This window comes from Amblyraja radiata, chromosome 6 (assembly GCF_010909765.2).
Source record: "Amblyraja radiata isolate CabotCenter1 chromosome 6, sAmbRad1.1.pri, whole genome shotgun sequence".
NCBI lineage: Eukaryota > Metazoa > Chordata > Chondrichthyes > Rajiformes > Rajidae > Amblyraja > Amblyraja radiata.
Genome location: NC_045961.1, coordinates 29,426,644 through 29,454,609, shown reverse-complemented (window position 1 = coordinate 29,454,609; position 27,966 = coordinate 29,426,644). Strand labels below are relative to the sequence as shown.

General features: G+C 42.4%; 2 protein-coding genes across 4 annotated transcripts in view; both read left to right on the top strand.

Moving 5' to 3' along the window:
- The window catches only part of hephl1 (hephaestin like 1), a 96,409-nt gene extending 84,174 nt beyond the window's left edge, over positions 1-12,235 (top strand). Inside the window, exons 15-21 of one of the 2 annotated variants that reach the window (XM_033022412.1) lie at positions 495-601; positions 1,602-1,824; positions 2,972-3,111; positions 5,291-5,453; positions 6,346-6,396; positions 8,713-8,813; positions 11,971-12,235. In XM_033022412.1, the coding sequence (XP_032878303.1) occupies positions 495-601; positions 1,602-1,824; positions 2,972-3,111; positions 5,291-5,453; positions 6,346-6,396; positions 8,713-8,813; positions 11,971-11,985 (800 nt within the window). In that variant the 3' untranslated portion in view covers positions 11,986-12,235. Of the gene's footprint in view, positions 1-494; positions 602-1,601; positions 1,825-2,971; positions 3,112-5,290; positions 5,454-6,345; positions 6,397-8,712; positions 9,132-11,970 lie in introns of those variants that run through there. The other variant, XM_033022411.1, reaches the window with a different exon arrangement.
- Positions 12,236-16,898: 4,663 nt separating this feature from the next.
- The window catches only part of panx1 (pannexin 1), a 32,346-nt gene continuing 21,278 nt past the window's right edge, over positions 16,899-27,966 (top strand). Inside the window, exon 1 of one of the 2 annotated variants that reach the window (XM_033022414.1) lies at positions 16,899-16,981. In XM_033022414.1, the coding sequence (XP_032878305.1) occupies positions 16,939-16,981 (43 nt within the window). In that variant the 5' untranslated portion in view covers positions 16,899-16,938. Of the gene's footprint in view, positions 16,982-19,654; positions 20,627-27,966 lie in introns of those variants that run through there. The other variant, XM_033022413.1, reaches the window with a different exon arrangement.

The window sequence follows — 27,966 nt, the reverse complement described above, 5'->3', positions numbered from 1 at the left end:
TCAGTTTAAGAATAAGGGGTAAGCCATTTAGAACGGAGATGAGGAGACACTCTTTCACACAGAGTTGTGAGTCTGTGGAAGTCTCTGCATCAGAGGGCGGTGGAAGCCGGTTCTCTGGATACTTTCAAGCGAGAGCTAGATAGGCCTCTTAAAGATAGTGGAGTCAGGGGATATGGAGAGAAGGCCGGAACGGGGTACTGATTGTGGATGATCAGCCATCATCACATAAATGGAGGTGCTGGCTCGAAGGGCTGAATGGCCTACTCCTGCACCTATTGTCTATTGTCTATAATCATTATAAAGGGGGCCATTAAAATTGAGGGGTTACGTTATTTGCACTTTGTATAACAGGCTTGTTCTTTATTGCCATAGCATAGTCATAAACTGTGCTTAATAACCTCTAAACAACATAGTATATTTAATCTCTATTGTCTTACTTCCTTTTTTACCGTGATGTACTTAATCTTTTAATGAAATATTTGATATTATTTTAGGTCAGATCAAGACCTACAGATGGAATGTTCCAGAAAGATCAGGTCCTAATAAAGGGGACTCAAATTGCAACACGTGGATTTATTATTCTGCAGTAAAATTTGTGAAGGTAACATTCAATTAAAACGGTAAAGCATTATGGAACTGGATTCTCTGAAGTTTAAGAGCATGTTTGAGTACTGAGGTTTTGTGGTAGTAACAATCTTTTCAATTTGCATTCCCAGGCACTGTAACTTTCCCCAGAGGTTAAATTGTGTATTTTTGAATGTTTCTTGTTTATTTTTCTTATTGAATGTAATAAATAATACACCTGCACTGTACCCTGAGATCTTGGATATGAATGCTTGATAGTTTTCGGAATAAACATTTATTTCTGATTTACTTTTGAGGTGATATTAAGTCATTAATCCTGAACTGTTCAACAAATCCAAAGAGATTGGAGAACATAAATGTCACCACCTCATATCCCAAATACCTTTTTTCTGCTTTTCCTTTGGATAAAAGGGTTATGCCGTTTTGAAAGTGCTATTTTTTTCCCACTGCTTTCTGTCTGTGCATTTCCACAGCTAACAACACAACAGCTTTGACACTAACACTGCAGTAACACTGCAGGAGTTCTGACACTCCCTTTATTAAACAGCAATGTAACGGAGCTATTATAACTGGTTCTGAGTGCTGAGTTATAATCCCAGTGCTTTCTGGTTACACAAAGCAGAGCTTTACTTTAGCAAATTCCCAGAGCTATGCTCACCAGCATTTAAAGTTAAATGATGATGAACAGCTGACAAGATATTCAGCACATTACTCAAAAACAAATGTATAGAAACATAATTTGGGAACACACTGGTGTACAGTCACTGCAGAGATGAGGCAGAAAGAGGCTATCCACTTGAGATCTGATTAATCAAAGTGGATTTTAAACCCAATCTATGCTGAATCCAGAGTAAATACACAACTTGTGTTGCATTGATGGAGTGTAAGTGTAGTCAGCCCAATTTTCAACTAATTTTATCTTCCAAAATTATCTCATTAGTATTTTACTGCATAACTTATTGTAAATCAGCGTGTAGTGAAAAAAAAGTACTAACTATTTAGTATTTTTGTTTCAGGACCTGTACAGTGGGTTGGTTGGTCCTCTGATTACTTGCCGTAAAGGAATACTTGATGAGAACGGCAGAAGGAAAGATGTTGATCGGGAATTTGCCTTATTGTTCCTGGTATATGATGAAAATGAATCCTGGTACCTGAATAACAACATCAGAAATTACCTTCATGTGGATCCAACAGAGTTTAAGAAAACAGATGAATTTGAAGAAAGCAATAAAATCCATGGTAAGTCTGCATAATAATTATGCTGGCACATGACTTGCCAATTGCAAATTATATGAGTAAAAAGGAACTTCAGATGCTGGTTTACACCGAAGATAAACACAAAAAGCTGGAGTAACTCAACAGGACAGGCAGCATCTCTGGAGAGAAGGAATCCGTGACGTTTCACATCGAGACCCTTCTTCAGACTGGTTAGGGATAAGGGAAACGAGAGTTATAGACGGTGATGTGGTGAGATAAAGAACAATGAATGAAAGATTTGCAAAAAAGTAACAATGATAAAGGAAACCGGCCTTTGTAAGCAGTTTGTAGGGTGAAAATGAGAAGCTAGTGCGACTTGGGTGGGGGAAGGACATGGGGAATGCCGGGGCTACCTGAAATAAGAGAAATCAATATTCATACCACTGGGCTGTAAGCTGCCCAAGCGAAATATGAGATGCTATTCCTCCAATTTGCATTTAGCCTCACTGACAATGGAGGAGACCGAGGTCAGAAAGGTCTGTATAAAAATGGGAAGGAGAATTAGTGTCCAGCAACCAGGAGATCAGGTTGGTTCACGCGGACTGAGCGAAGGTGTTCCGCGTAACGATCGCACAGTCTGCGGTTGGTCTTGCTGATGTATAAGAGTCCACATCTTGAACAACTGATACAGTAGATGAGGTTGGAGGAGGTGCAAGAGAACCTCTGCCTAACCCAAAAGGACTGTCGGGGTCCCTGGACAGAGTCGAGGGAGGAGGTATAGGGACAGGTGTTGCATCTTCTGCCTGGAGGTACCTGGAGAGGGGGTGGTTTGGGTGGGAAGGGATGAGTTAACCAGGGAGTTGCGGAGGGAATGGTCTTTGTGGAAGCGGAAAGGAGTGGAGATGGGGAAATGTGGCTAGTGGTGGAATCCTGTAGGAGGTGGCGGAAATGTTGGATTATGTATGCGATGGCTGATGGGGTGGAAGGTAAGGTCTAGGGGGACTCTGTGGGAGGGGGAGCAAGGGCGAGCTGTGGGGTACCAAGGAGACATGAGTGATAGGAGAGGGGAGCCCCCATTCCCTAAAGAATGAGGACATCTCGGATGTTCTAATATGGAACAACTCATATTGGTTGAACTGTGCAATACTTTACAAATGTGCATGATAGATTTTACAAATGTTTATTTCAGCAATTAATGGGAAGGTATATGGAAATCTTCATGGGCTGACCATGGTTAAAGGAGACAAAGTTGACTGGTATTTGTTGGGAATGGGAAATGAAGTGGACATACACACAGTTCATTTTCATGCCCAGAGCTTTCTCTATAAGGTAAGCAACTTCTAATTGATGCATTAATTGGATTTTTGTTTCAATGCAATTGTCTCTGCATCAAACAGTTCTTGTTGCAATGATGTAGGATATTGTCATTTTTAACTGTATGAATGTAAATATTAACTGGAAAGTCAAAATTATTTGTAAGGATATAATTTGGGTGCCAGAGCAGAAAATTGCAGTCAAACTATTTATATAGACACACTTGTTTGGTATTGGAGAATATGTCAACTATTTCAGGCAATTATCAAGACTGTACTGTGACACTGAATGCTCCATAGAATCCAGCATGGAAATCAAAAATTGCACAGACATCCACATTTATAATAGGCCCCCGCTTAGCATATTTATGGAGTCAAATATTTGTTTTAACTAGCTACTTGCAATGTCAAAAATACGTCTCATGGGATCAAAGTATGCATCTATTAGGTGCTAACCACCTGATCCTGTTTCTATCTTTTGTTTTGTGCCTATTTTAAATATATAATTCTGGAAATACTCATGCTAATTTCTACCTTGGAAAATTAAAACCAGAAGGCTTGGAGCGGTATATATTTGTTTAAAAGTAAAAGCTACTAGGCTAAGTGGGACCCTTTGGGTCCACAGACGCGCAAAAAGACGCGTGCGAGTGCACTGGCTTGTGCTCACACTCGCTCACACTCGCTTACACTCACTCACACTCGCTCTCACACTCTCACACACTCACACCATACATATGGCAGTAAACTTTCTTGAATCTACTCACACGGCTGAGCGCGACCTTTCCACTGTGGGGGCTTCTGCAGTCAGCAGCATTTCCGCAATCAGCGCGACCTGTCCACCTCTGCACTCATCGGAAATTACGCAATCAGCACGACCTGTCCACTAAGTGGAAGTCACGAAATGAGCGGGACTTTAGAACTAAACACAGTCTGACTTAATAAAGCATTTATTCCTTCCAAACACAGTCGGACATAATAAAGCATTTATTCCTTCCAAACACAGTTGGACCTAATAAAGTATTTATTCCTTCCAAGCACAGTCTGACCTAATAAAGCATTTATTCCTTCCAAACACAGTCAGACCTAATAAAGCATTGCAGTTTCAAGCACAGGCAGGGCAGCAGGCCAAACAACTCATGGCATTGTCATTAAGGGCTAACAAATCATTTATTGCAAGTACATTGCAGACTCACAGTTCAGTTGATTCACAGCTTAGAATGACAGTAGTTGCCTCTGCTTTGCAATTTTTCAGAGTGACTCTCACGTCCAGGCATCTGGTGTTTTATAGTCCTGCCCCCCCCCCCCCCCCCCCCGGAAGGGGCGTTACCTTCATCGCAGTGATTGACAGGCGAGAGGACCGATCAGCTGATCTCAAGGTTTTTTAAACACTCATAACTTTTTTATTTTTCATCGATGGGACAAATCCTCGGGGCTGGCTCAGCAGAGGAGGACTGTGACCAAAAATCATAGTGATATCGGGTAGTGTTTTTTAAAAAATCAATACACAGCGCAGACAGGAAATGGTCAAGATGAGACTTTTAATTATATAGATAATTAGTAAAATATAAGGTTCAGGAAAGAGTGACTGTTGAAGGTCATCTAGTGATTTGCTGATGCCCTGGCAGTAAGGAAATGAATTAATTACAGTTGTTAAAGATTGAATGAAGGGGGAGAAGGTTATGAATTGAAGATTAATGTGAATTGCCAAAGTTGTGATGACTTGTGGAAATGCATGTGACGGACAGAGCGTTACATCGTGAATTGAAACACAGTCTTGCGCTGATCACAGATGATAATGAGGATGAGTTTCTCATGTGAAGCGGCCATTGCAGAGCAACCGTTTAAGACAAGTAGCAGATAGTAATTTCTGAACGATAAGAGTTCAAAGTGTGTACGTTAACAACAGGTTTGTGCTATAAAACTTCATCCATCAGGGGAATTTTTTCTCACAACAGGTGGTGGGTGTATGGAACAAGCTGCCAGAGATGTAGTTGAGGCAGGGACTATCCCAATGTTTAAGAAACAGTTGAACAGGTACATTGATAGGCTTGGAGGGATATGGACCAAACGCAAGCAGATGGGACTAGTGTAGCTGGGACAGTTGGTCCGAAGGGCCTGTTTCCACGTTGCATCACTCTGTGACAATGAAAATTGGGTAATTCCTTGGACTTTAGTTCTTTTGTGTTTCCTTTCAGATGGGTAATGATCACAGAGCAGATGTGTATGATCTCTTCCCTGGAACGTTCCAGACAATTGAAATGGTTGCCTCAAACCCGGGAACATGGCTGGTACATTGCCACGTAACTGATCACATTCATGCTGGCATGGAAACTGTTTATACTATCTTGAACCGGACAGGTAAAAGTCAAGACATGAAAACACTTGTTCCATTAAATTGTAAACAGCACATTTTATGCTTGTGTGTCGGGAGCTCTGCTGTTTGTGATATATATAAATGACCTAGATGTAAATGTAGATGGGTTGATGACTAAGTTTGCTGACAACACCAAAATTGGAGGAGCTGCAGACAGTGAGGAATGCTGTCAGAAGATACAACGGGACATAAATCAGTTGCAGGAATGGGCAGTGAAATGGCAGATGGAGTTTAACCCGAACAAGTGTGAGCTGTTGCACATTGAGAGGTTGAATGTAAGGAGAGAATGTGCAGTTAATGGCAAGACCCTTAACAGCATTGATGTGCACAGGGATCTTCGAGTCCAAGTTCATAGCTCACTTAAGGTGCCAGCACATGTATGCAGGGTGGTAATGAAGGCATAATGCAGGCTTACCTTCATTGTGAGGGGCATCAAATATAGCTGTAAGGATGTCATGATGCAACTCTATAAGCCTTTGGTTAGGCTGCATTTGGGGCATTGCATGCAGTTCTCGTTGCTCCATTACAGTAAAGATGTTGAGGGTTTGGAGAGGGTGCAGAGGAAATTTACCAGAATGCTGCCTGGATTAGAAAGTTTGAGGGGAGACATGCTAGTAATATATAAAATTATGAGAGGCAGATAAATTATATCTATATATTATAAAATTATAAGGGTAGACAGTCGGAACCAGTTTCCCGGGGTGGAAATGTCCAGCACTAGGGGGCATAGCTATAGGGTGAGAGGGGGAAAGTTTAATGGCCAATAATTCTAATGTTTTTCATGTGGTTTATTTTTTAAATGTGTTACCTAATTACTTTCAGATTTTTAACAGTAACATAACAGCATTTATTAATTGATATTTTCATTCTTAATAGATGGTGCAAGGACTACTGTGAAAGATCAGTATCTGGGTTCCACAACCAATGGTGTGTGATTGTAAATGAATGGAGAGAAGTAATTTTTACATTTTTATAAACCTTGAAAAGTGTATGTCCTTCTGAAAGCATTCTGGCTACTCAGCTAGATGAGACCCCTAGATGGCCATGGTGAAATTGGTGAAGATCTAGGAGGGGGTAGTTATAATTGTACAGTCTATGTATGTTCTATGTTAGTAATCCACACCTGGACTAGTAGGTAGTCCCATGCCTTGTTGCAAGTGGACTGATGAGTGGAGATCAGAATCAGACTCCCAATTACTGGGGCAGAATTGCGTAACAATATTTCTGCAGATGACTGCTTTGCTTTTAGGTGGATGGGATGCCTTGACCTCACTTGCAGCTTATCCGAAGCATGAAACTCGAAAGTTATAAACTGTGAAGCAGGAATTGTAAAAATATAAGTTTTTTTGCTGTGGGATGTAATTGCAGAATCTCCTGTGAGATTTGTGTTGGAAGTTGCCTGTAAACACAGTTACATACCCATTTATCTGCAACCTGTAAAATGGCACTGCTAGTTATTATTCTGATCATTTTATAAGCTTTTGAGTTTATTCACTTTTATCATTAGCGGAATGCATATAAGGCTTAGAGAAAGTTGAAATCCACCATTTTTCTGACAATCATCTTCTTCTTCTTGCATATGGCGTGCACAGCCTAAAGTTGTAGGTCAACTTGTTCTATTTGATCTATTTGTTTGTGCACATCCGGTTGATTAGATTAGTCGAAACAGAGTGGACCACGTGAAGGTTGCAATCTCTCACCCCTCTGACAATCTAGTGACTGGAATCTGGTGCTCCTGACTGGAACACTGCGAGGAAAAAAGCATCCTAGCCAGGGTTGTTCCTCATTTGGTCAAAAATGTTTCTGAATCAGCTGGGTATGAGGTTAACCTTTCTCTGATGATGATTAGAGTGGAATTATCTGATACCCACAAAAAAATACCTAGGTCATGAAACGTAGAAGGGTCCTGAACTGGAACACAATATTTGAAGTTGTGTCCTCAAGGAAAATAGGAAGTAAATGTACTCTTAAGTTCTATTTGTGCTCTCAAGTTGTATTTAGGCCTCTATACTAATCAAGAGCAGCAGAGCACCTAGCTGAGCCACTGTCTCTCAGCACCAGAGATCTGGGTTACATTCTGACCTTGGATTCTGTCCATGTGGAACTTGCATATTCTCCCTGTGACCATTTGGGTTTCCACTGGATGCTCCTGTTTCCTCCAACACTCCAAGATGTGTGGGTTTGTAGGTTAATTGGCCATTGTAAATAGACAATAAGTGCAGGAGTAGGCCCTTCGAGCCAGCACCGCCATTCAATGTGATCATGGCTGATCATCCACAATTAGTACCCCGTTCCTGCCTTCTCCCCATATCCCCTGACTCTGCTATCTTTAAGAGCCCTATCTAGCTCTCTCTTGAAAGTATCCAGAGAACCGGCCTCCACCACCCTCTGAGGCAGAGAATTCCACACTCACAACTCTCAGTGAAAAAATCATCTTTGGTGTGTAAATGAGTGGTAGATTCTGGGGTGACTTGATGAGAGTGTTGACAGAATAGAAAAGGGATTAATATAGGATTAGTGTAAATGGGTGTTTTATGGTTTGCAACAATCATGTGGACTGATGTGTCTGTTTCCATGCCTTATCTCTGTATGATTCTATGGCTTTGGATTTAAGTAAAGTTGAACAAGTTAAAGTTATCTCACTAAAAATGTGAAGTTAGTTGCGTCATAAAATATAATATACATTTGATATAATATACCAAATGTTGAGGAAGAATCAAGAAGATGGAGTATTGTAGATTAGTTGGATGCACAATAGAGGACCAGAGGTAAATAGAGGGCCAGAGGACATTGGTTTAAGGTGAAGGGGAAAAGATTTTAATAGGAATCTGAGGGGTAACATTTTCACACAAAGGGTGGTGGATGAATGGAACAAGCTGCCAAGGGAAGTAGTTGAGGCTGGGACTATCCCAACTTTTAAGAAACAGTTAGGCAGGTACATGGATAGAACAGGTTTGGAGGGATATGGACCAAATGCGGGCAGGAGGGACTAGAGTAGCTGGGACATGTTGGCTCGTGTGGACAAGTTGGGCCAAAGGGCCTGTTTCCACACTGTATCACTCTAATAATTTTGGGTAGGATTTAGCAAAGATTTCTGCTGGCTGATAAAGAATGGAAAACTTTATCTTTAAATATTTTTCGTACATTAGGACATAACTCATTGAATTATCTCCCTTACTGTTTTGTGGTTAATATGTATAAAAAACAGACTCGAACAACAAATTTCCTTTTTTACTTTTACAGGTGGCTCTGCATTAACGATAGACTTCTTTGGAAACAAGCTTGATAAAAAAGAAATCAAACTAATGCTGGCCTTGCTTCTCATTATTGGGGCCCTACTATTGGTAATAGTTTTGGCATTTCTCAGTATTATTATTTACCAGCGCAGAAGGAAGTGCTATGGACAAGTTACCCAGTCCTCATTTCCCATGAATAGAATTTGATTTGTTGCACTTGTTACTGCTGTTTATTGATTGTATTCAAGAATTTATTTTTAAAATTGGACACAAATGAATGTACACTTATGTAATATGATAATGTTTTCTATGATAAAAGTTTATTTGGACTAAATCCAATCATTCCAATCAGAATTTGGAATAAAATGTTGAAATAGAGACAATATATTCATCCTAAATGAAATTCCAGGGTAAAATTCTGTAAATGAGCAACACTTGAGATGTCATTTTTTTCCTCCAAAATAAGCTCTCTATCAGTAGTAATCTTCTAACCGCTTCATTCTCTTCCCAATCTAAATCACTTTACAAGCCTGAAATATTACTGTTTTGATCTTTTACGTAACCCCTGCCAACACCAAGCATAACGTTCAATGGTACAGTGAAATTATTTTTATGTACACGTTTCTGTAAAATTATTGCTCTACATATGTACAATACCAGATTAAATACAGAATGTATAGAAACAGTCCACTGAGACCAGATGCAAGCGTTGCCAGGATTTGGCACCATTTTCAAAGTCCCAGCTGCAGCTGGCCATAAAGGCCTCCATCGGGATCGTCCAGTGATCTGTCATCACTCTCCTTGTCCGGCCACCTTCAGCTTTTGTGCTCCGGGGGATGCCTCCTGTAGCCGTCCTTGAGGGTGCAGAAGACAAGACCCCCATGGCACTTACCGGCCCTGTGTTCTAGCTTTGGTCGACTTCTTCAGCTGGGTTCTTCGGGATGAGCGGGGGCCGGGCTTGCTGAGTTCCAGGTTCCGCGGCAGGCGAGCCAACGGGTAGCCACAGCGCTGGTCCAAAGGGTCCTTCTACCGCACCACCCTGACAACCCACTCCAACAGTGGGCCTGGCTCTTCCTCTGCCCACAGACCAGTTAACCTTGATGCCATTCCCGATGTGAGACAGGTGTGGAATGTTACAGTGAGGCCGAGGTGTGAGAATTGCAGGACCACCTCTCTTCTCAATTTTGCCAAGCACTTCAGGCTTCTTGTGCACCAATCTCAATCCTAGAAAAATCGATCTTACTGATTCAGTTCAAAGACCTGTTACAGTAGTTTCACTTTCTCCTTGCAACACATGTAATCCCCCATTAATCACACCATCTTTTAATTAATTTTAATTTTAAGTGTATTTGGGGAGGCCAGGATGAGTGGTGAGTGGAAGTTCTCCAAAGAAAGCTTCATGCGATGCTTGGAGTATTTTAAATCTGATCAGATCTGCTTCCCACCCCAGGGCAGCAGGAGAAGGCAGGAACCAAAGAAATGGTCTCTGCCAAGGTCAATCTGCTGATTGCAACTGGAGAAATGGTGGGTTGGGAGGGTAGTTGTGTTATGGTGGGAAGGAAACACTCCTTGGGGTTAATTAATTACCTGAAAAAATCCTACCTTTTGCCGTTAATATTTTTGGCAGATTTAAAAATAATGGGAGCGGGGAATGAGTGGCACAGATTGCCAGCACTACCCCTAACAATTACCTCTGTGTCCATCCGTTTCTGTAGCTGATCTGTATCCGGCTGTGTACATTGACATCCTTCCTCACCGCCTGCAACGCCATCAATTTTAATTAAGCAAGTTTACTAACCAACCCAGCTGTGTCACGGATTGCAACCTTGCCATATGACCACGGTGACAACTTGTGCTATGTTCTACTGACGGCATCTATGCTACCACTCTGTTCACCTGTACAGAAACTAAGACATCCCAGCTGAGCACCTCTGGTCTTCCAAACATAGTGTTATGCCCCTGTCCCACTTAGGAAACCTGAACGGAAACCTCTAGTGACTTTGCGCCCCACCCAAGGTTTCCGTGCGGTTCCCGGAGGTTTTTGTCAGTCTCCCTACCTGCTTCCACTACCTGCAACCTCCGGCAACCACCTGCAGCCTCCGGGAACCGCACGGAAACCTTGGGTGGGGCACAAAGTCTCCAGAGGTTTCTGTTCAGGTTTCCTAAGTGGGACAGGGGCATAACTCTCTCTGCTCCAACTGGGGTGGGCGCGAGTAGATTTATCCTGACGCTGCGCAGTAGGTACCGGAAATAGAGAGAAGCACGACCGAGGCAAGCACGCTGTTGGGACTGGGGTGGAGTTCCTACTCCGTTGGCAGAAGATAATGCAAATTCACCAGGGGGTGGATCAGAATGTGATCCCACCAGATAACACATCTCCCCGGCCCCTCCCTTTTCTGCATGCCAAATGATCCATTACCTCCACAAATTGCTAGTTTGTTGTTTCACTCCACCAATCCCACTTGTCCTTCAAAGCACATTTCCCTGTAGATGCAGGAGATGCAACAACTGCCTTTCTGTGCACAACATGCAGGGACTTGCACTCCTTCTGCATATTTACGTCTCTGTCCTTTACCGTCATTCTTTTGACGACTCCTCCAGTTAAATCAGCTGTGATGAACCATTCTCTCAGTTGTGGCACCACCACTTGTGTCACGCAATCCCTTTTCATCTCTACCCTGTTACAGGCATCCCCTTGTTCGCTCCAACCTCCTCCTTCGCTGCAAGTTGTTTCATGTTTTGATTTTTTAATTTTCCTAAGTTCATATGTTCATAGGCCATATCCCCAAATAGAATTAGGCCAATCGGCCCATCAAGTCTACTTCGCCATTCAATCATGGCGGATCTATCTTTCCCTCTCAAGTCCATTCTCTTATTTTCTCTCCAGAACCTCTGACATCCTTGCTAATCAAGAATCTGTAAATCTCCGCCTTAACAATATCCATTGACTTGGCCTCCACAGCCTTCTGTGGCAATGAATCCCACGATTCACCACCCTCCAATTAAAAAAATTCTTTGTCGTCTCCTTTTGACAGGTACATTCTTTTATTTCCTTATTTGGATGAGAGATCATTATTGTATCCACAAAGGGTGCCTGACCTGATAAATACTTTGGGCATTTTGTTCTTTCTTTTATTTTGAAGTAATTGACCCTAAAAATGTGCCTGGTAATAGATTGACACTGCTGCTCTATTGTTAACATGAGCTGTTGCTCAGCCACTTGACTGGAACTGACAGTGTGTTGAAATTTATCTTGTGTTTTCAGCAGAGGCAGTTTTAACTACAGTTGCACAGTGAACGAGCAGTCAAGCCATCCCGTTTGTATATGCAGCTGCCTTGTATATCCCGCGTCTGTGTTGAGCCGTTTGCAGCCATGCCTGTACAGGTTTGAGAAAGGAACAGCAGGAGGTGGCGCTGGAGAGCTGGCAACTGGCATAGGGAGAATTACCTGACTATTAAGATGGCAACTGAAGATTTACTCCATTTAATGAAGTCAAAAGAAAAATAATCATTAAAATCAGAAAGCAAATGAATTTACCAGGGTATTTTAACTTGATTAGCGCTAGAAAGCATTAAAGCATTTGTATCTGTACTCTCCTCTCTTCTGGTAAAAGGGATGCATTTAGCGCACAGCTGGTGTCACTTTCTGCCCTTTGATCTCTGCTCCACGCACTTTCTCTGTACTATTGTTATTCTGGAGAGCAAAGGTAACACATGATAATCTTCCTTTTCTTTATCATTTGGGGCACCTTTACAGCTGCTTCTGCTTTTGAATTGGTATCTTTTCATGAGCCCAAGATGTATTTGGAGACAGGTCTGAGGGATTCATAATCTGAAATGGACAATTACCAATCCAGCTGACATGGATGGGGTCAAGAAAAATGGATGATCCGGCGTAAGGAAGGGTGGGTGATGAACGTTTGGAGGAAGGGAAAGAGGTAGTGGGTCACATGGTTGGCGGACCGGTTAAGAAAAATGTGCAACGCGGTGGGGGAGCTGAGCAAGTGAAACTGGGAGGGTGTTTATCTGAAATTGGAGAATTCAATGTTCGTGCTGCGAGGTTGTGGACTACCCAAGCAGAATACTAGGTGTTGTGGCAGTGGTGGAGGTTGGAATGGAATGAGCTTGAAGTGGCTAGCAACCGAGAGTTCACAAGTGATAGGAGCAGAATTTGGCCATTCAGCCTGTCAAGTCTACTCCGCCATTCAATCATGGCTGATCTATCTCCCACTCAACCCATTCTCCTGCCTTCTCCCCAAAACCCCTGACATCCATACTAATCAATAGTTCCAGCTAACCTTAGAGGGCAGAGCGTAGGTGTTTGGCAAAACAGTTGCTGAGGAAGTCTGATGTGCTGAGTTCATCCAGCAGTCTGTTTACTGCTCAAGATCCCACTCTGCAGGCTCTGTGTCTCCATTTTACCCTAGCCGTGGATATTCTGCGCCGAACCTTTAAATGTCTAAGCCAGGGGTTCCCAACCTTTTTCGTCCCGTATACCCCTGGCAACTTTAATAGCGCGTAACAATGTCATTTCACTTATTTATGAACAACTAATGATGAACAGAACCAGAATCAAACACAGTCAATCAATGAGAAAAAAAATGTACAGATCCAGAATCAACAAATTTACCCCAAATTTACCCCAGGTTGGGAACCCTTGGTCTAAGCAGTAAGAGAGCATAATTGGCACTGGGGGATTTTTGTGTCATCAATCCTAACAAATCAGCGCCTTTTTTCCCCCTCTAATGTGCCCTCTAGTTCATGTGACAAACTTGAGATAGTGGAGGAAAATGGTATAAATCTGGTCAATCTCAAAACTCTCTGTTTACAATCAAAAACTAGTACCATTATAAATAGAAGCACATAAAATGCAGGATCAGTGACTGAATCTGCACTGTAACCAATGAGTTCACTGATAACTTCGAGCACATAAGTTTTTGTTTTTAAGTTTGATAACCTTTCACAGTAATCAAGTAAATAGATGATATCCAGAGCAATTAATTGACAATAATGTGAATGTATTGTTAACTTGCCCTCAGATTGGAGCATGAAATAAATATATCAAAACAACAGACTTGGGCGTGAATAAGTCGTCGGTTGTAGGACAGGTTAATTTAATCTCAAATTACTGGGATCAATATAATCTTGTTATCAGATGCTCTCCAGGCTATCGATGTAACTATAATCATCTTCCATCAAACGCAAGGAACTGAAAGGTGCTGGCTTACGAAAAAAAAAGCAGAGCTGGAATAACTCAACAGGTCAGGCAGCATTTCTGGAAGAAAAGGGTAGGTGACGTTTCGGGTGTGGACCCTTCTTCAGACATCCTAGTATATCTCCTCTTGGTCTGTCTACTCCAAAGGCTTCATAAACTTCCTGAAGTGTGGTGCCTGGAATTGGATGCAATTCTCCCCCAAGAGCCATACTAGTGCTTCATGAAAGTTTATATTCATGGGAAGAAACTTGTCAATAGACAATAGGTGCAGGAGTAGGCCATTCGGCCCTTGAAGCCAGTACCGCCATTCAATGTGATCATGGCTGATCATCCCCAATCAGTATCCCGTTGCTGCCTTCTCCCCATATCCCCTGAATCCACGATCTTTAAGAGCCCTATCTAGCTCTCTCTTGAAAGTATCCAGAGAACTGGCCTCCATCGCCTTCTGAGGCAGGGAATTCCACAGACTCACAACTCTCTGGATGAAAAAGTGTTTCCTCATCTCCGTTCTAAATGGCTTACCCCTTATTCTTAAACTGTGGCCCCTGGTTCTGGACTCCTCCAACATCAGGAACATGTTTCCTGCCTCTAGCGTGTCCAAACCCTTAATAATCTTATATGTTTTAATAAGATTGTCAGGAGAACTAATTGCAGAATGTAGTAGCACTGGTGCATTCTGCTTTCAAAATCCTGAAACCAAGTTGCGTGCATTGATCACAGGAACTCCGTCAGCTGCTTTGTTAGCCTGTCTTAGCAACATTTAATTATTGTGCAGACATCTCCAGACATCTTTGCTCATATACGCTCTTGAAAATGATGCTCTTCAGCACATTGCCTCTCATCATTCTTCTCGCCAAATTATGGTGCCTCACATGCTGTTGCAATGAACTTTGCTGCTTATTTGTCTGTTCCTATCCACTTGTAGTTTGTCGGTATTTTCCTCCTTGTTTACTACTACTATGATTTTAAATTTGTGCCATTTACCCTCAGTACACAAGTGATTAATGTATATTAAAGAACAGCATTATTTATGGTACTGAACCTTGGGGAAGACCACTCAACATCTCCCAGTACAAAAAGTGACTGTTCACCACAATCCTCCATGTCATAGTATGTAGCTAATTTTCTAGTCCTATTGCTGCTGTCTGTTTGATTCCATGGATTTTAGAATTATAAACAAACCAATTAGTGGTATTTTAAGAGATGTTTTGTATTTTGTTGAATTCATGTAATTTGGACTATATGTTTGGACAGACCATTATTGCATTGTTATATTGTCTTTATACTTGGTTATGGCATTTTAAAATAGCACGCATATCCTTAAGTTCTGAACTAAATTCTTGTGCCAAAATTTTGTTTTTCATTTCATATTTGCATTTTTCTTGATTGCCACCATATATTGAGCAGCATTCCAAAGCTGATCAGTAATTAACATTTTCTTTAGGGATTTGTTTTGTATTACCCTGTGGATTGTGTACATACTCAGTGAGGCATCCATTTTGTGCTTTGAACTCAATGGCCGAAGGCAAGCTGGGAATAATAGTCTAGTGGTGGGTATAGTCTGCCCTTCCCCTGGTATTGTCCATCTGAAGTGGTGAGAACACCAGTTTCTGGGTTTTTTTTAATTTACCAGAAGGATGTACACCATGGAACTATGAAAAATTGTGTTTTTAACAGAGTAATTCTGGTCTCTCTCACCAGTTTCCTGCAATTGCAACATGCATTATATTATGACATTAAAATTGTAAAAATGTCTTCAGGTACTGAATGGAAGGATTATTATACAAAAATTGGTACTTAATCATATATGGGCACATCTAAATGGATGAGTTTGGTGGTGTGCCTTTAAGAGGAGGTGAAGTTGTCTAATGAGCTGTTGATATTTCAGAAGTCTGTAGTAGTACAGGAAATTGCAGGGAGCTCATGGAAAATCATAGCAATAAATACGAGAACTTTAAAACAAAAGCATTTTTTATTTGGTTCCTTGTATAGGTCACCGACCACAGAGAGAAATATAATTTAGTGTGCATTATAGGTATTTCTACATGTAACAAAAACACACTGGATAGCTTTCATGGAAAATGAGTAGAGACAGGGTAGTGTTAGGGGTTACTACAAAGAAGATAGATGGACTTACTGGTGGAGTGTGTTGTGGCACTTGAGGTAAAATCATGTCTAACTACCTACATTAAAGTGCATTGAGACAGTTGTACAGTGAGGATTCTCTTTTGCCCCGTACATAGAAATTGACCAAATGTTACATCTCAGCATGCTTCAAGACCAACAAGCATGACGATGCACATGTAAAGAATGAGCTATGGACAGAAGAAAGTGCCAGGATGAGTTGTTATGTATTTACTGAAGTTTAACATCTCCCCTGTTCTGAACCTCACTTACCGACTTCAAGACTGAAATTCATAGAAAGTAATAATCTCAATAGGTCTGTATTCACTCCAAAATTCCTCACGAAGGTTAATGTCCAGATCACTGTTGGGGTGAAACAACTCTTCAAAATCCAACCAAACGCTCATGTTTTCATGATGATGATTGATCATTTTTAACAAAATGACATTCCTTGGTGACAACTAACTGGTTAGTTCAGGTAATAACAATATAAAAACAGTATGAAATGGTGGAATGAAAGGTGGGGGATGGGGTTGGTGGGTGGCGCTAGTAGTGAATTCAGTTGTATATAGACAGACATGCACAATCACCTGATGTATTTCTGCAACTGAAATATAACATAATTGTAAATCAATAAACTCTTGAAGGATTGAGAGGTTTTTTTTTTTTATAAAGCAAAATGTCAAAATGAGGAGGGGAAACAGTAATAGGAGAGACAACTTTAATAATGCAGTAGATTTTGTAGCAAGCAATAAGTAATGCAGCCTGCTGCTAACCCTGGTGAAACGTGACCCAACCTCACTTGATCCTCCCTTTAAGAACATTTGCAGAAGCCACGGTGAAGCCACGAAAGGAGGGTGATTTATATCAGCTGATGAGTCCGGAGGGGAGGCGATGGAGACGAATGGAAGCAGAAAAAAGAAGTTATGCTGGAATTGTGAGTTGCAAAACAAGGCAGTTGCTGGTAATCTGAAATAAAAAGAATAGTGGAAATACACGCCAGGTCAGTCAGCATGAGTGTTGAGGGGGAAACGAAACGAACCACTGCTCTTCTGAGGTAGACAAAAATGCTGGAGAAACTCAGCGGGTGTCAATAGACAATAGGTGCAGGAGTAGGCCATTCAGCCCTTCGAGCCAGTACTGCCATTCAATGTGATCATGGCTGATCATCCACAATCAGCACCCCGTTCCTGCCTTCTCCCCATATCCACTGACTCTGCTAGCTTTAAGAGCCCTATCTAGCTCTCTTGAAAGTATCTAGAGAACTGGCCTCCACCGCGCTCTGAGGCAGAGAATTCCACAGATTCACAACTGTGTGAAAAAGTGTTTCCTCATCTCTGTTCTAAATGGTTTACCCCTTATTCTTAAACTGTGGACCCTGGTTCTGGACTCCCCAACATTGGGAACATGTTTCCTGCCTCTAGCGTGTCCAAACCCTTAATAATCTTATATAAGCTTAATATGTTTCAATAAGATGTCCTCTCATCCTTCTAAATTCCTGAGTCTACAAGCCCAGCCGCTCCATTCTCTCAGCATATGACAGTCCCGCCATCCTGGGAATTAACCTTGTGAACTAACGCTGCAGCCCCTGAATAGCAAGAATGTCCTTCCTTAAATTTGGAGACTAAAACTGCAAACAATACTCCAGGTGTGGTCTCACTAGGGCCCTGTACAACTTCAGAAGGACCTCTTTGCCCCTATACTCAACTCCTCTTGTTATGAAGGCCAACATGCCATTCGCTTTCTTCACTGCCTGCTGTACCTGCATGGTTACTTTCATTGACTGATGAACAAGGATCCCCATATCCTGTTGTACTTCCCCTTTTCCCAACTTGACACCATTTAGATAATAATCTGCCTTCCCATTTTTGCTGTAAAAATGGATAACTTCACATTTATCCACATTAAACTGCATCTGCCATGCGTCTGCCATGCATCTTCCCATTCACCCAACCTGTCCAAGTCACCCTGCATTCTCATAGCATCCTCCTCACAGTTTACATTGCCACCCAGCTTTGTGCAATTTGCAAATTTGCTAATGTTACATAATTACTTAATCTAAATCATTAATACTTATTGTAAATAACTGCGGTCCCAGCACTGAGCCTTGCAGTACCCCTCTAGTCACTGCATGCCATTCTGAAAGGGACCCGTTAATCCCTACTCTATTTTTTCTGTCTGCCGGCCAATATTCTATCCATGTCAGCACTCTACCCTCAATACCAAGTGCCCTAATTTTACCCACTAATCTCCTATGTGGGCTTATCAAATGCTTTCTGAAAGTCCAGGTACACTACATCCATTGGCCCTCCCTTGTCCATTTTCCTAGTTACATTCTCAAAAAATTCCAGAAGATTAGTCAAGCATGATTTCACCTTCGTAAATCCTTGCTGACTCGGACTGATCCTGTTACTGCTATCCAAATGTGCCGCTATTTCATCTTTTATGATTGACTCCAGCATCTTCCCCACCACCGATGTCAGGCTAACTGGTTCATAATTCCCTGTTTTCTCTCTCCCGCCTTTCTAAAAAAGTGGGATAACATTAGCTGCCCTCCAATCCTCAGGAACGGATCCTGAATCTATAGAACATTAGAAAATGATCACCAATGTGTCCACAATTTCTAGATCCACTTCCTTAAGTACCCTGGGATGCAGACCATCAGGCCCTGGGGATTTATCAGCCTTCAGTCCCATCAGGCTACCCAACACCATTTCTTGCCTAATGTGGATTTCTTTCAGTTCCTCTGTCACCCCAGATTCTCAGGCCACTTGTACATCAGGAAGATTGTTTGTGTCTTCCTTAGTGAAGATGGATCCAAACTACCTGTTCAACTCATCTGCCATTTCCTTGTTCCCCATAATAAAATCACCCTTTTCAGTGGCAGCATCTGTGGAGAGAAGGAATATGTGATGTTTCGGGTCGAGACCCTTCTTCAGACGTAGTCATATATTGGAGGTAGACAAAAATGCTGAAGAAACTTAGCGGATGAGGCAGCATCTATGGAGCGAAGGAATAGATGAAGTTTCGGGTCGAGACCCTTCTTCAGCCTGATGTGGTGGGGGGGGGGGGGGCAGGAAGACAAAAGGAGGTGGAGACAGGAGGCTGTGGGAGAGCTGGGAAGGGGAGGGGAAGGAGGGAGAAAGCAAGGACTATCTGAAATTGGAGGTCAATGTTCATACTGCTTGGGTGCAAACTGCCCATGTGAGGTGCTACTCCTCCAATTTGCATTGGGACTCACTCTGGCCATGGAGGAGACCCAGGACAGAAAGGTCGGATTTGGAATGGGAGGGGGAGTTGAAGTGCTGGGCCATCGGGTGATCAGGTTGGTTAGTGCGAACTGAGCGGAGGTGTTGGGCGAAGTGATCGCCAGGTCTACGCTTGGTCTCACTGATGTAGAGCAGCTGACACCTAGAGCTGCAGATGCAATAGATGAGGTTAGAGGAGGTGCAGGTGAACCTCTGCCTCGCCTGGAAAGACTGCTTAGGACCTTGGATGGAGTTAAGGGGGGAGGTAAAGCGACAAGTGTAGCATTTCCTGCCGTTGCAAGGGAAAGTACCAAGGGAGGGGATGTTTGGGTGGGAAGGGACAAATTGACCAGGGAGTTACGGAGGGAGCGGTCTCTGCGGAAAGCCAAATGAGGAGGCGATGGGAAGATGTGGCAGGTGGTGGGATCCCGTTGGAGGTAGCGAAAATGTCGGTGGATTATCTGCTGTATGTGACGGCTGATGGGGTGGAAGGTGAGGACAAGGGGGACTGCCCTTGTTACTACATAATACTACATACTGTCCTTGTCATATATTGGAAATTGGATTATCTGAAACGATCTTCCAGTTTATCTGACAGGCGATCTCTTTGTTCTCTATTCCACCTCCAGGCGATCTCTTTCAAGGTCTCTGCCCTTTGCCGATCTCCGCAGCTTAAAACATGACTCATTCATAGTTGGTTTTTTTTATTAACAAAATCTTTTCTCTTGACAGGTGATGCGAAACTTCACTTTCTATTTGCCACCAATCTCAGAGGAGAACCTCAAGCAATGAATGTGGCGTTGCACTGACAGCGAGGAGCCCCCGGTTGAATGGGCTGGTTGCTGCTGTGGGAGGGAGCACGCCTGGTGCAACACTGTACCACTCTGCCTTTGTCACTGAGATCTGGACCTCGTCCTGACAGGCGGGACACCAGTTGACAAGAGCCGGGGAGATCCGGAAGTGCAGTTCATGGAAACAAAGTTCGAGCCGGGTACACGTGAAAGGGAAAGGCCGGGGTGGCAGCGACAAGGAGCGGCGCCAGAGCCGGAGCCGGACCATGGACCGGAGCAGCGCTGTCCACACGCCCTGCGCCGCCCGGCTCATGGCAGCGACTCCCCTTCTTTAGCTCTTGTCTGCTCGGTGAAGGGAGGCGATGGCCATCACCCACGCCGCGGCGGAGTACGTATTCAACGACTTTCTCCTGAAGGAGCCGGCCGACTCCAAGCTCAAGGCAGTGAGGCTGGAGCTGGCCGTGGACAAGCTGGTGACACTGATGTCGGCTGGCTTGCCGCTCCTGCTCATCTCGCTAGCCTTCGCGCAAGAAATCTCCATAGGTGAGGCTGCATCCCACCTCATCCTCTCCCTCCTCCTCTCCCCTTCCCTCTTCCCTTCCCTCTTCCCTTCCCTCTTCCCCTCCCTCTTCCCCTCCCTCTTCCCCTCCCTCTCCCCCTTCCCTCTCCCCCTCCCCTCTCCCCCTCCCTCCAACCCCTCTCCCCTACCTCCCTCCCTCTCCACCCCTCTCCCTCCATCGCCCGCTCCGGACCTGCGAGCCGGGGCAATGGGCATTGCGGGCGAGACTCGGTCCTTTTCTTGCCCGCTGATGCTTGAGTCGCAGAGGGAGTGCAGGGGGCAAGGGTGTGGGGGGCAGGTGGAGGAGAGGGCGGCAGAGCAGCGGCCGGGATGCGAGCTCCACCCGTCCCGATGGATCTTCAGTGGACGGAGCGCAATCCCACTCACTCCCCGCGGACACCCGCCAGGCCCGGCTCATTTCTCACAGCAGAAATTGCGAGGAAGGGGGCAATTAATCAACGTGAATCACTCCCCTTTGTTGTTAACCATATTAACCTCGAAGTTGCCAAGTGTGTGTTTCGTTCTGCCTTTGCTAAGTGAGCGCGATCGCGGGCAGTGGGAGTTGAGGCCTCTCCAACACCAGTGGCCATTAGAGTTAGGGGAATATCTGCTGCCGTGGGCTCGATTTATTCACTGCAGGCGCTGGTCTTAAAAATAAACCGGCTGTGATTGTCCTTCCCGACAGAGGACGGTTCAAGCGACCTGCGTTTAGTGGATGCGATCTCGCACCCTCGTGTAGAAAGGGAGAACGTTATCAGTTTTAAACACACATCTGACTCCAGTGAGAGTGCTCAACAATCTACATGTGCCAGACAGGCATGGTGGCTGTTTAGATAATACAGCGATGCAGTGGCTTCATAATTGTAAGCACACTGACTATCGTTTTCCCTGGTGTTATATATTGAGTTTGAGATATTAATATATTCATGTCATTTATGTCATTATTATTTAAACCTCGATATGTTGTGGAATTGCGGTTCGTATTCACAATGTTTTCGTTGTATCAATTCTGGATGCAACACCTCGGGAAATCCTCTTGAGTATAATTGAACACGGGTTTTGATATTGAATTTGTACGTGTTTTCATGTTTCCCTCTACTGAACTGGGTGGGGTGGGAGTTAACCCAAACTCGTCTAGGGTTGGTACCTCTCATTATTATATAACCAGCAATAAATTCTACAGCAAAGAGAAGAGAATACATTAATAAAGTGGATAGCACCCAGGATTGTATAAGGTTGAAATCAGTTGTAGGACAGTGGAATGTGACACAAGATCATAAGAACATTGGAGCCACCAGGACCTGCCATTCAATATGACCCTGGATGATCTACCCCAGGCCTCATCTCCTCCTCTGTATCAAGTCCACATGTCCATCAGTTTGATGATCTTTCAGAAATATATCTGTCCTTTAAGTACCTCCAGTAATCTAACTTTCAGACCTCATTACTCATTGGGGTAGAGAATTCTAGAGACTCGCCACCATCTGTGAGAAGACATTCCCACACCTCAGTTTTAAACAATTGTCCCCCTTATCTAGTAATTATATCTCAAGACCCACTACATAAAGACTAATTTATTACTTGCTACTTCCCCCCATGCATGATATCTTTGTGTGTTTCATGATCAAGAACACCTATATATCTATCTATTTCACTCATTTGCTGCCTCTTGCCATTGGGACAAGTCTGCCTTTGGGTTCCTGAAACGTCACAAGACTCAGTTTCACATGTTAAGTTCCATTTGCCTAGTTTTTTGCCACTAATTCAAAAGCGGGTGTTTGATATATTGCCTCTGTCAGGTGTTTGATATGTTACCTGTCAGATTCTTGAAAGAAAGATCCAATTTCCACTCCCCTTGGCATATTTTTACATTTTATAAACGGGGTGGACACCTCGTTAATCCGTTGAACTGCAATTTAAGCATTGTGCCTTGATTTCACAGGATATTTGGAAAGTCTGTGTTATCTTTTCCAAGAGCACTTGAACTTTAATAGGTAGTGCAAGTGAAACGTGTCAAAGCTCTCTTAACTTAGTGTTTCATACATGAGCAGGTTTTCAATGTACTGATCCAGTTGATTAAATAATTAAAGCAAACCATGTTTTAATTTATTGTTTGGGATCAGGTAAGATCAGCATTTGTGGTAGTGGTGAGGACTGATAAACTACAGTTAGTCTTAAACTTTGTGGGGTAGGTACAGTTGAATTACTTTCTAGGTCAATTAAGAATTAAAAAGGTGGGTCAACAGTTGCTTGGTGTTTTAAGGATGGAAGATTTCCTTCACTGAAGGATATCAGTAAAACAACATTTATTTTTTCTGACAATCTGATAGAAAGACTAATCGTTCCAAATTCCAGGTAAAAAACCACATTGAAATTTCATGATTGTCATGGTAGGATTCGAATTCTGGTCTCTGGTTTGTTAGTCCAATAATTGAATTGCTGTGCCACCACAATGCCAATGCAGTCAGGTGTATTCTGGTGTTCCCCACATCTGCAGCTCAACTGGCAAATTGAGTATCAAATGTTTGTTTCCAAATAAATCAGTCATGGTGTTGACATGTGTATTGGTTAGAGGTTGACCTGCAGTGGTTACTGTGGTTGTACTAGCACATGACTTGGCAATTGCAAATTATATGAGTAGGAAGGAACTGCAGATGCTGGTTTACACCGAAGATAGACACAAAATGCTGGAGTAGCTCAGTGGGACACTCAGCATCTCTGGAGAGAAGGAATGGGTGACGTTTTGGGTCAAAACCCTTATAACCATATAACCATATAACAATTACAGCACGGAAACAGGCCATCTCGACCCCTCTAGTCCGTGCCGAACTCATAATCTCCCCTAGTCCCATATACCTGCGCTCAGACCATAACCCTCCATTCCTTTCCCATCCATATAACTATCCAATTTATTTTTAAATGATAAAAACGAACCTGCCTCCACCACCTTCACTGGAAGCTCATTCCACACAGCTACCACTCTCTGAGTAAAGAAGTTCCCCCTCATGTTACCCCTAAACTTCAGTCCCTTAATTCTCAAGTCATGTCCCCTTGTTTGAATCTTCCCTACTCTCAGTGGGAAAAGCTTTTCCACGTCAACTCTGTCTATCCCTCTCATCATTTTAAAAACCTCTATCAAGTCCCCCCTTAACCTTCTGCGCTCCAAAGAATAAAGCCCTAACTTGTTCAACCTTTCTCTGTAACTTAGTTGCTGAAACCCAGGCAACATTCTAGTAAATCTCCTCTGTACTCTCTCTATTTTGTTGACATCCTTCCTATAATTAGGCGACCAAAATTGTACACCATACTCCAGAATTGGCCTCACCAATGCCTTGTACAATTTTAACATTACATCCCAACTTTTATACTCAATGCTCTGATTTATAAAGGCCAGCACACCAAAAGCTTTCTTTACCACCCTATCTACATGAGATTCCACTTTCATGGAACTGTGCACAGTTATTCCCAGATCCCTCTGTTCACCTACATTCTTCAATTCCATCTTTTATGAATTTTCTGCCACATCATGCCAGATGCAATAAAATGAGCATTGCTATCAATATATCAGCTTATGTATTGAATGCCTGTGATCGTTAGTTTGTGATCGTTAGTGCCTGGAACCTTTTATGCTTAAATGTGACATTCTCTAATTCTACAGATGACTTGCAGGAAAGTGGTTACATTGTGCCTTTCATGATCTTATGCCATCCCAAAGCACTTCTCAGATCAGTATTTCTGATATGTAACCACAGTTGCAGTACTGGCTTCTTTAGTTTTATTTCCTGTTTTCCTTCAGGTTTTGAGCTTGTGCATTATTTGATGCATTGTTTATGGGAGTTTCATTTCCTTTTTTATATTGTGTAGGAAAGAATTGCAGATGCTGGTTTAAATCGAAGGTAGACATAGAAAGCTGGAGTAACTCAGTGGGACAGGCAGCATCTCTGGAGAGAAGGAATGGGTGACGTTTCTGGTCGAGACCCTTTTAATATTGTCAGCTGCCATGTATCATATTGGCGAGATTTTTTCCAGTTTGAATTATTAAGTATCTATTAACAACTATGTTAAGCTCATTGAGTGTAAAGCAGGGTTGGGCATATGACTGTGCTCATGGTAAACAGTCTATTATTACACAACAAACAACAGTTAACCTACTCAGAAAATAGTATCTGAAAAAGCAGTGGAAAGAGAATTTATCAGAAATCATTGTAACTCCTTTCAATAAAGTAATATGATGAGTGGAGAATAGTTAACTAGAAAATGAAGTGCATAAATCCAATCTCAGTCATTAACAGCTAAGTTATCATCACCTTACCTTCCCATAAATGGGCTCATGTGGATGACCATGATCCAGTATTGTTCATTCTTTATATGGAGTAGTGTACGCTGCAGTTACATTTTCCACAGTTACAGTTGTAATTCAGGCTGGATCAGATCACACTGTTGGCCAGCTCTCTGGTCCTTAAAGAACAGCCAGCTAGCTATGTTGCACACACCATCTTGTTCAACTTTCCTGCCTCTACACTGCAGCATTAATGTAGGGATGTGGGTGCATTTGATCTCCTGCTCTGTTCTTCAATGGACAACTAAGCCCGGAAGGTGTTATGGAATGACCTGAGCTGCAGAACCACACTTTGAATCTGGTCCCTCAATTGTACGACTGGCACACTTAACTTGGCCCCACTTATTGGAATGAATTCACTGACCTTTATTGATAAAGGAAAATGTTTTTCTCCGTTTTGATGAGAATTTGATTTCATGTCTGAAGGTTAATATTTTCCTTAAATATTAAAATGAAAATGCTTTTTAAACTGTTTCTGTATGTTTCTGAAACAGTGAAGAGGCTGTCAATATAGTTCATGAGTGGGGATTTGTTTTGCCGGAAGCCAATTCACGAGACTGCAAAAGATCAATGGGGCCAATGGACTAGCATGACAGGCTATGGCTATGGTTGGATTCAGCATGTTCTGTCCCATTTTTGAGTGGTATCTTGTACGTTTTCAGCTTTCGAAGTATAATTATTGAGTGCATAGTTATGCTTCATAAATAGCACTAATGATTCAAACGATGGGCAGTTTGCACCTCAGCAGTACGAACATTGACTTCTCTAATTTCAGGTAGTCCCTGCTTTCTCCTCCCCTTCTCAGCTCTCCCTCAGCCCACTGTCTCCGCCTCTTCCTTTCTTCTTCCCATGCTCCACACCCTCACACCAGGTCTGAAGAAGGGTCTCGACCCGAAACGTTGCATATTTCCTTCGCTCCATAGATGCTGCCTCACCCGCTGAGTTTCTCCAGCATTTTTGTCTACCTACAAACTACGTTTAATGTCATCTTGTGCATTTTTAGCAGGTAGTGGAGATCGGATGAGTGTGGGTGGGGGTAATTAAGCCAAGACCATTTCACTTAACTACATGGGCATTGAATCTCAGGGTTCGTGTACGCCTTTGTCCTTCAACGTTTACCCTTCTCTGTACGTTGAGATGTATTTTTGACATTAGAATCAATGAGAAAGAACATCTACTCAACTGTGGGGTTTATGTTTCTTGCAACTCCCTTGCGATGCAGGTTCCATGCAAGACTCAAAGGGAAAGCAGTAACAAAACTTGTCATTTACTATCCGTTATGTAGATCTGCTTTTGCCTTTCCTGCAGCTTCAAAATAAATTGCATTTTAACATCATGTCAATAGTTTCAATTTCAAAATGATTGTTTTACCACAGATACCTTGCATACAGTTCCTTTGTGCAAATCATTCATTGTAGATTTACATTATCCTTTGTGTTTTTCACTTCACTTATATGTCTGAAGATTTCTTTAGAAATATCATTGCAGTGGTACACTGCCAGAGCAATAGGCCATTAGTCCAGTCCATTTTCTAGTTAACTATTCTCCACTCATCATATTACTTTATTGAAAGGAGTTACAATGATTTCCGATAAATTCTCTTTCCACTGCTTTTTCAGATACTATTTTCTGAGTAGGTTAACTGTTGTTTGCTGTGTAATAATAGACTGCTTACCACGAGCACAGTCATATGCCCAACCCTGCTTTACACTCAATGAGCTAACGTAGTTGTAAATAGATACTCAATAATTCAAACTGGAAAAAATCTCGGCAATATGATACATGGCAGCTGACAATATTAAAAGAAAGGTCTCTACCCGTAACATCACCCATTCGTTCTCTCCAGAGATGCTGCCTGTCCCACCGAGTTACTCCAGCTTTTTGTGTCCACCTTCGATTTGAACCCGCATCTGCAGTTCTTTCCTACATAATATAAACAAAGAAATTGAACTCCAATAAACAATGCATCAAATAATGCACAAGCTCAAAACCTGAAGGAAAACAGGAAATAAAACTAAAGAAGCCAGTACTGCAACAGTGGCTACATATCAGAAATACTCATCTGAGAAGTGCTTTGGGATGGCATAAGATCATGAAAGGCACAATGTAACTCCTTCACTTACCTGCAGAAGGTAATCTGTAGCATCTGTAGAATTAGAGAATGTCACATTTAAGCATAAAAGGTTCCAGGCACTAACGATCACAACCTAATGATCACAGGCATTCAATACATAAGCTGATATATTGATGGCAATGCTAATTTTATTGCATCTGGCATGATGTGGCAGAAAATTCATCAAAGATGGGAAATTACAGCAACTAATTCACTTTTTAAAAATTAATTGAAAATGCTGAATCTGTGAACTAAAACACACACTAAATATATAGATGAGTGGGTAAGTTAAGAGAGCACTCACTCTTTTGAGACCATCTGAGTCATAGAGTCTGAAGAAGGGTCTCAACCCAAAACGTCACCCATTCCTTCTTTCCAGAGATGCTGCCTGTCCCACTGAGTTACTCCAGCATTTTGTGACCATCTTGGGTGTAAACCAGCATCTGCAGTTCCTTCCTACACAGGAACTTTTGTTTCTTTTGTTTTAAAATTCTGCATTTATATTGGGCCCTCTAAGATAAAATCTATTTGAGCTTTAACTTATGAAAATTATTCCACAGTATACAACAATATTGGCATTAATTTATGTTTCATCCAAACTATTTCCTGATGATGATGTATCTTTGGAGAATAATTCCTCCCAGGTGCTATGTTTGCAGTGCCTCCTAAAGTGTGCAAGTAATAACCTGTAATAGGATGACATGAACTGTTTATGCCTTATAAGCTATATTTAAAAAATGTGAAGGGAACAACCCGTGTTAAACAAAAACTAAGGAATTCTTCAGATTGGCAGGTCACAGAATGGCATAGAGGATAATTAGGGACCAATGTAATAAAAGTTGAGAGTGCTAGAAATACTCAGTTAGTCAAGC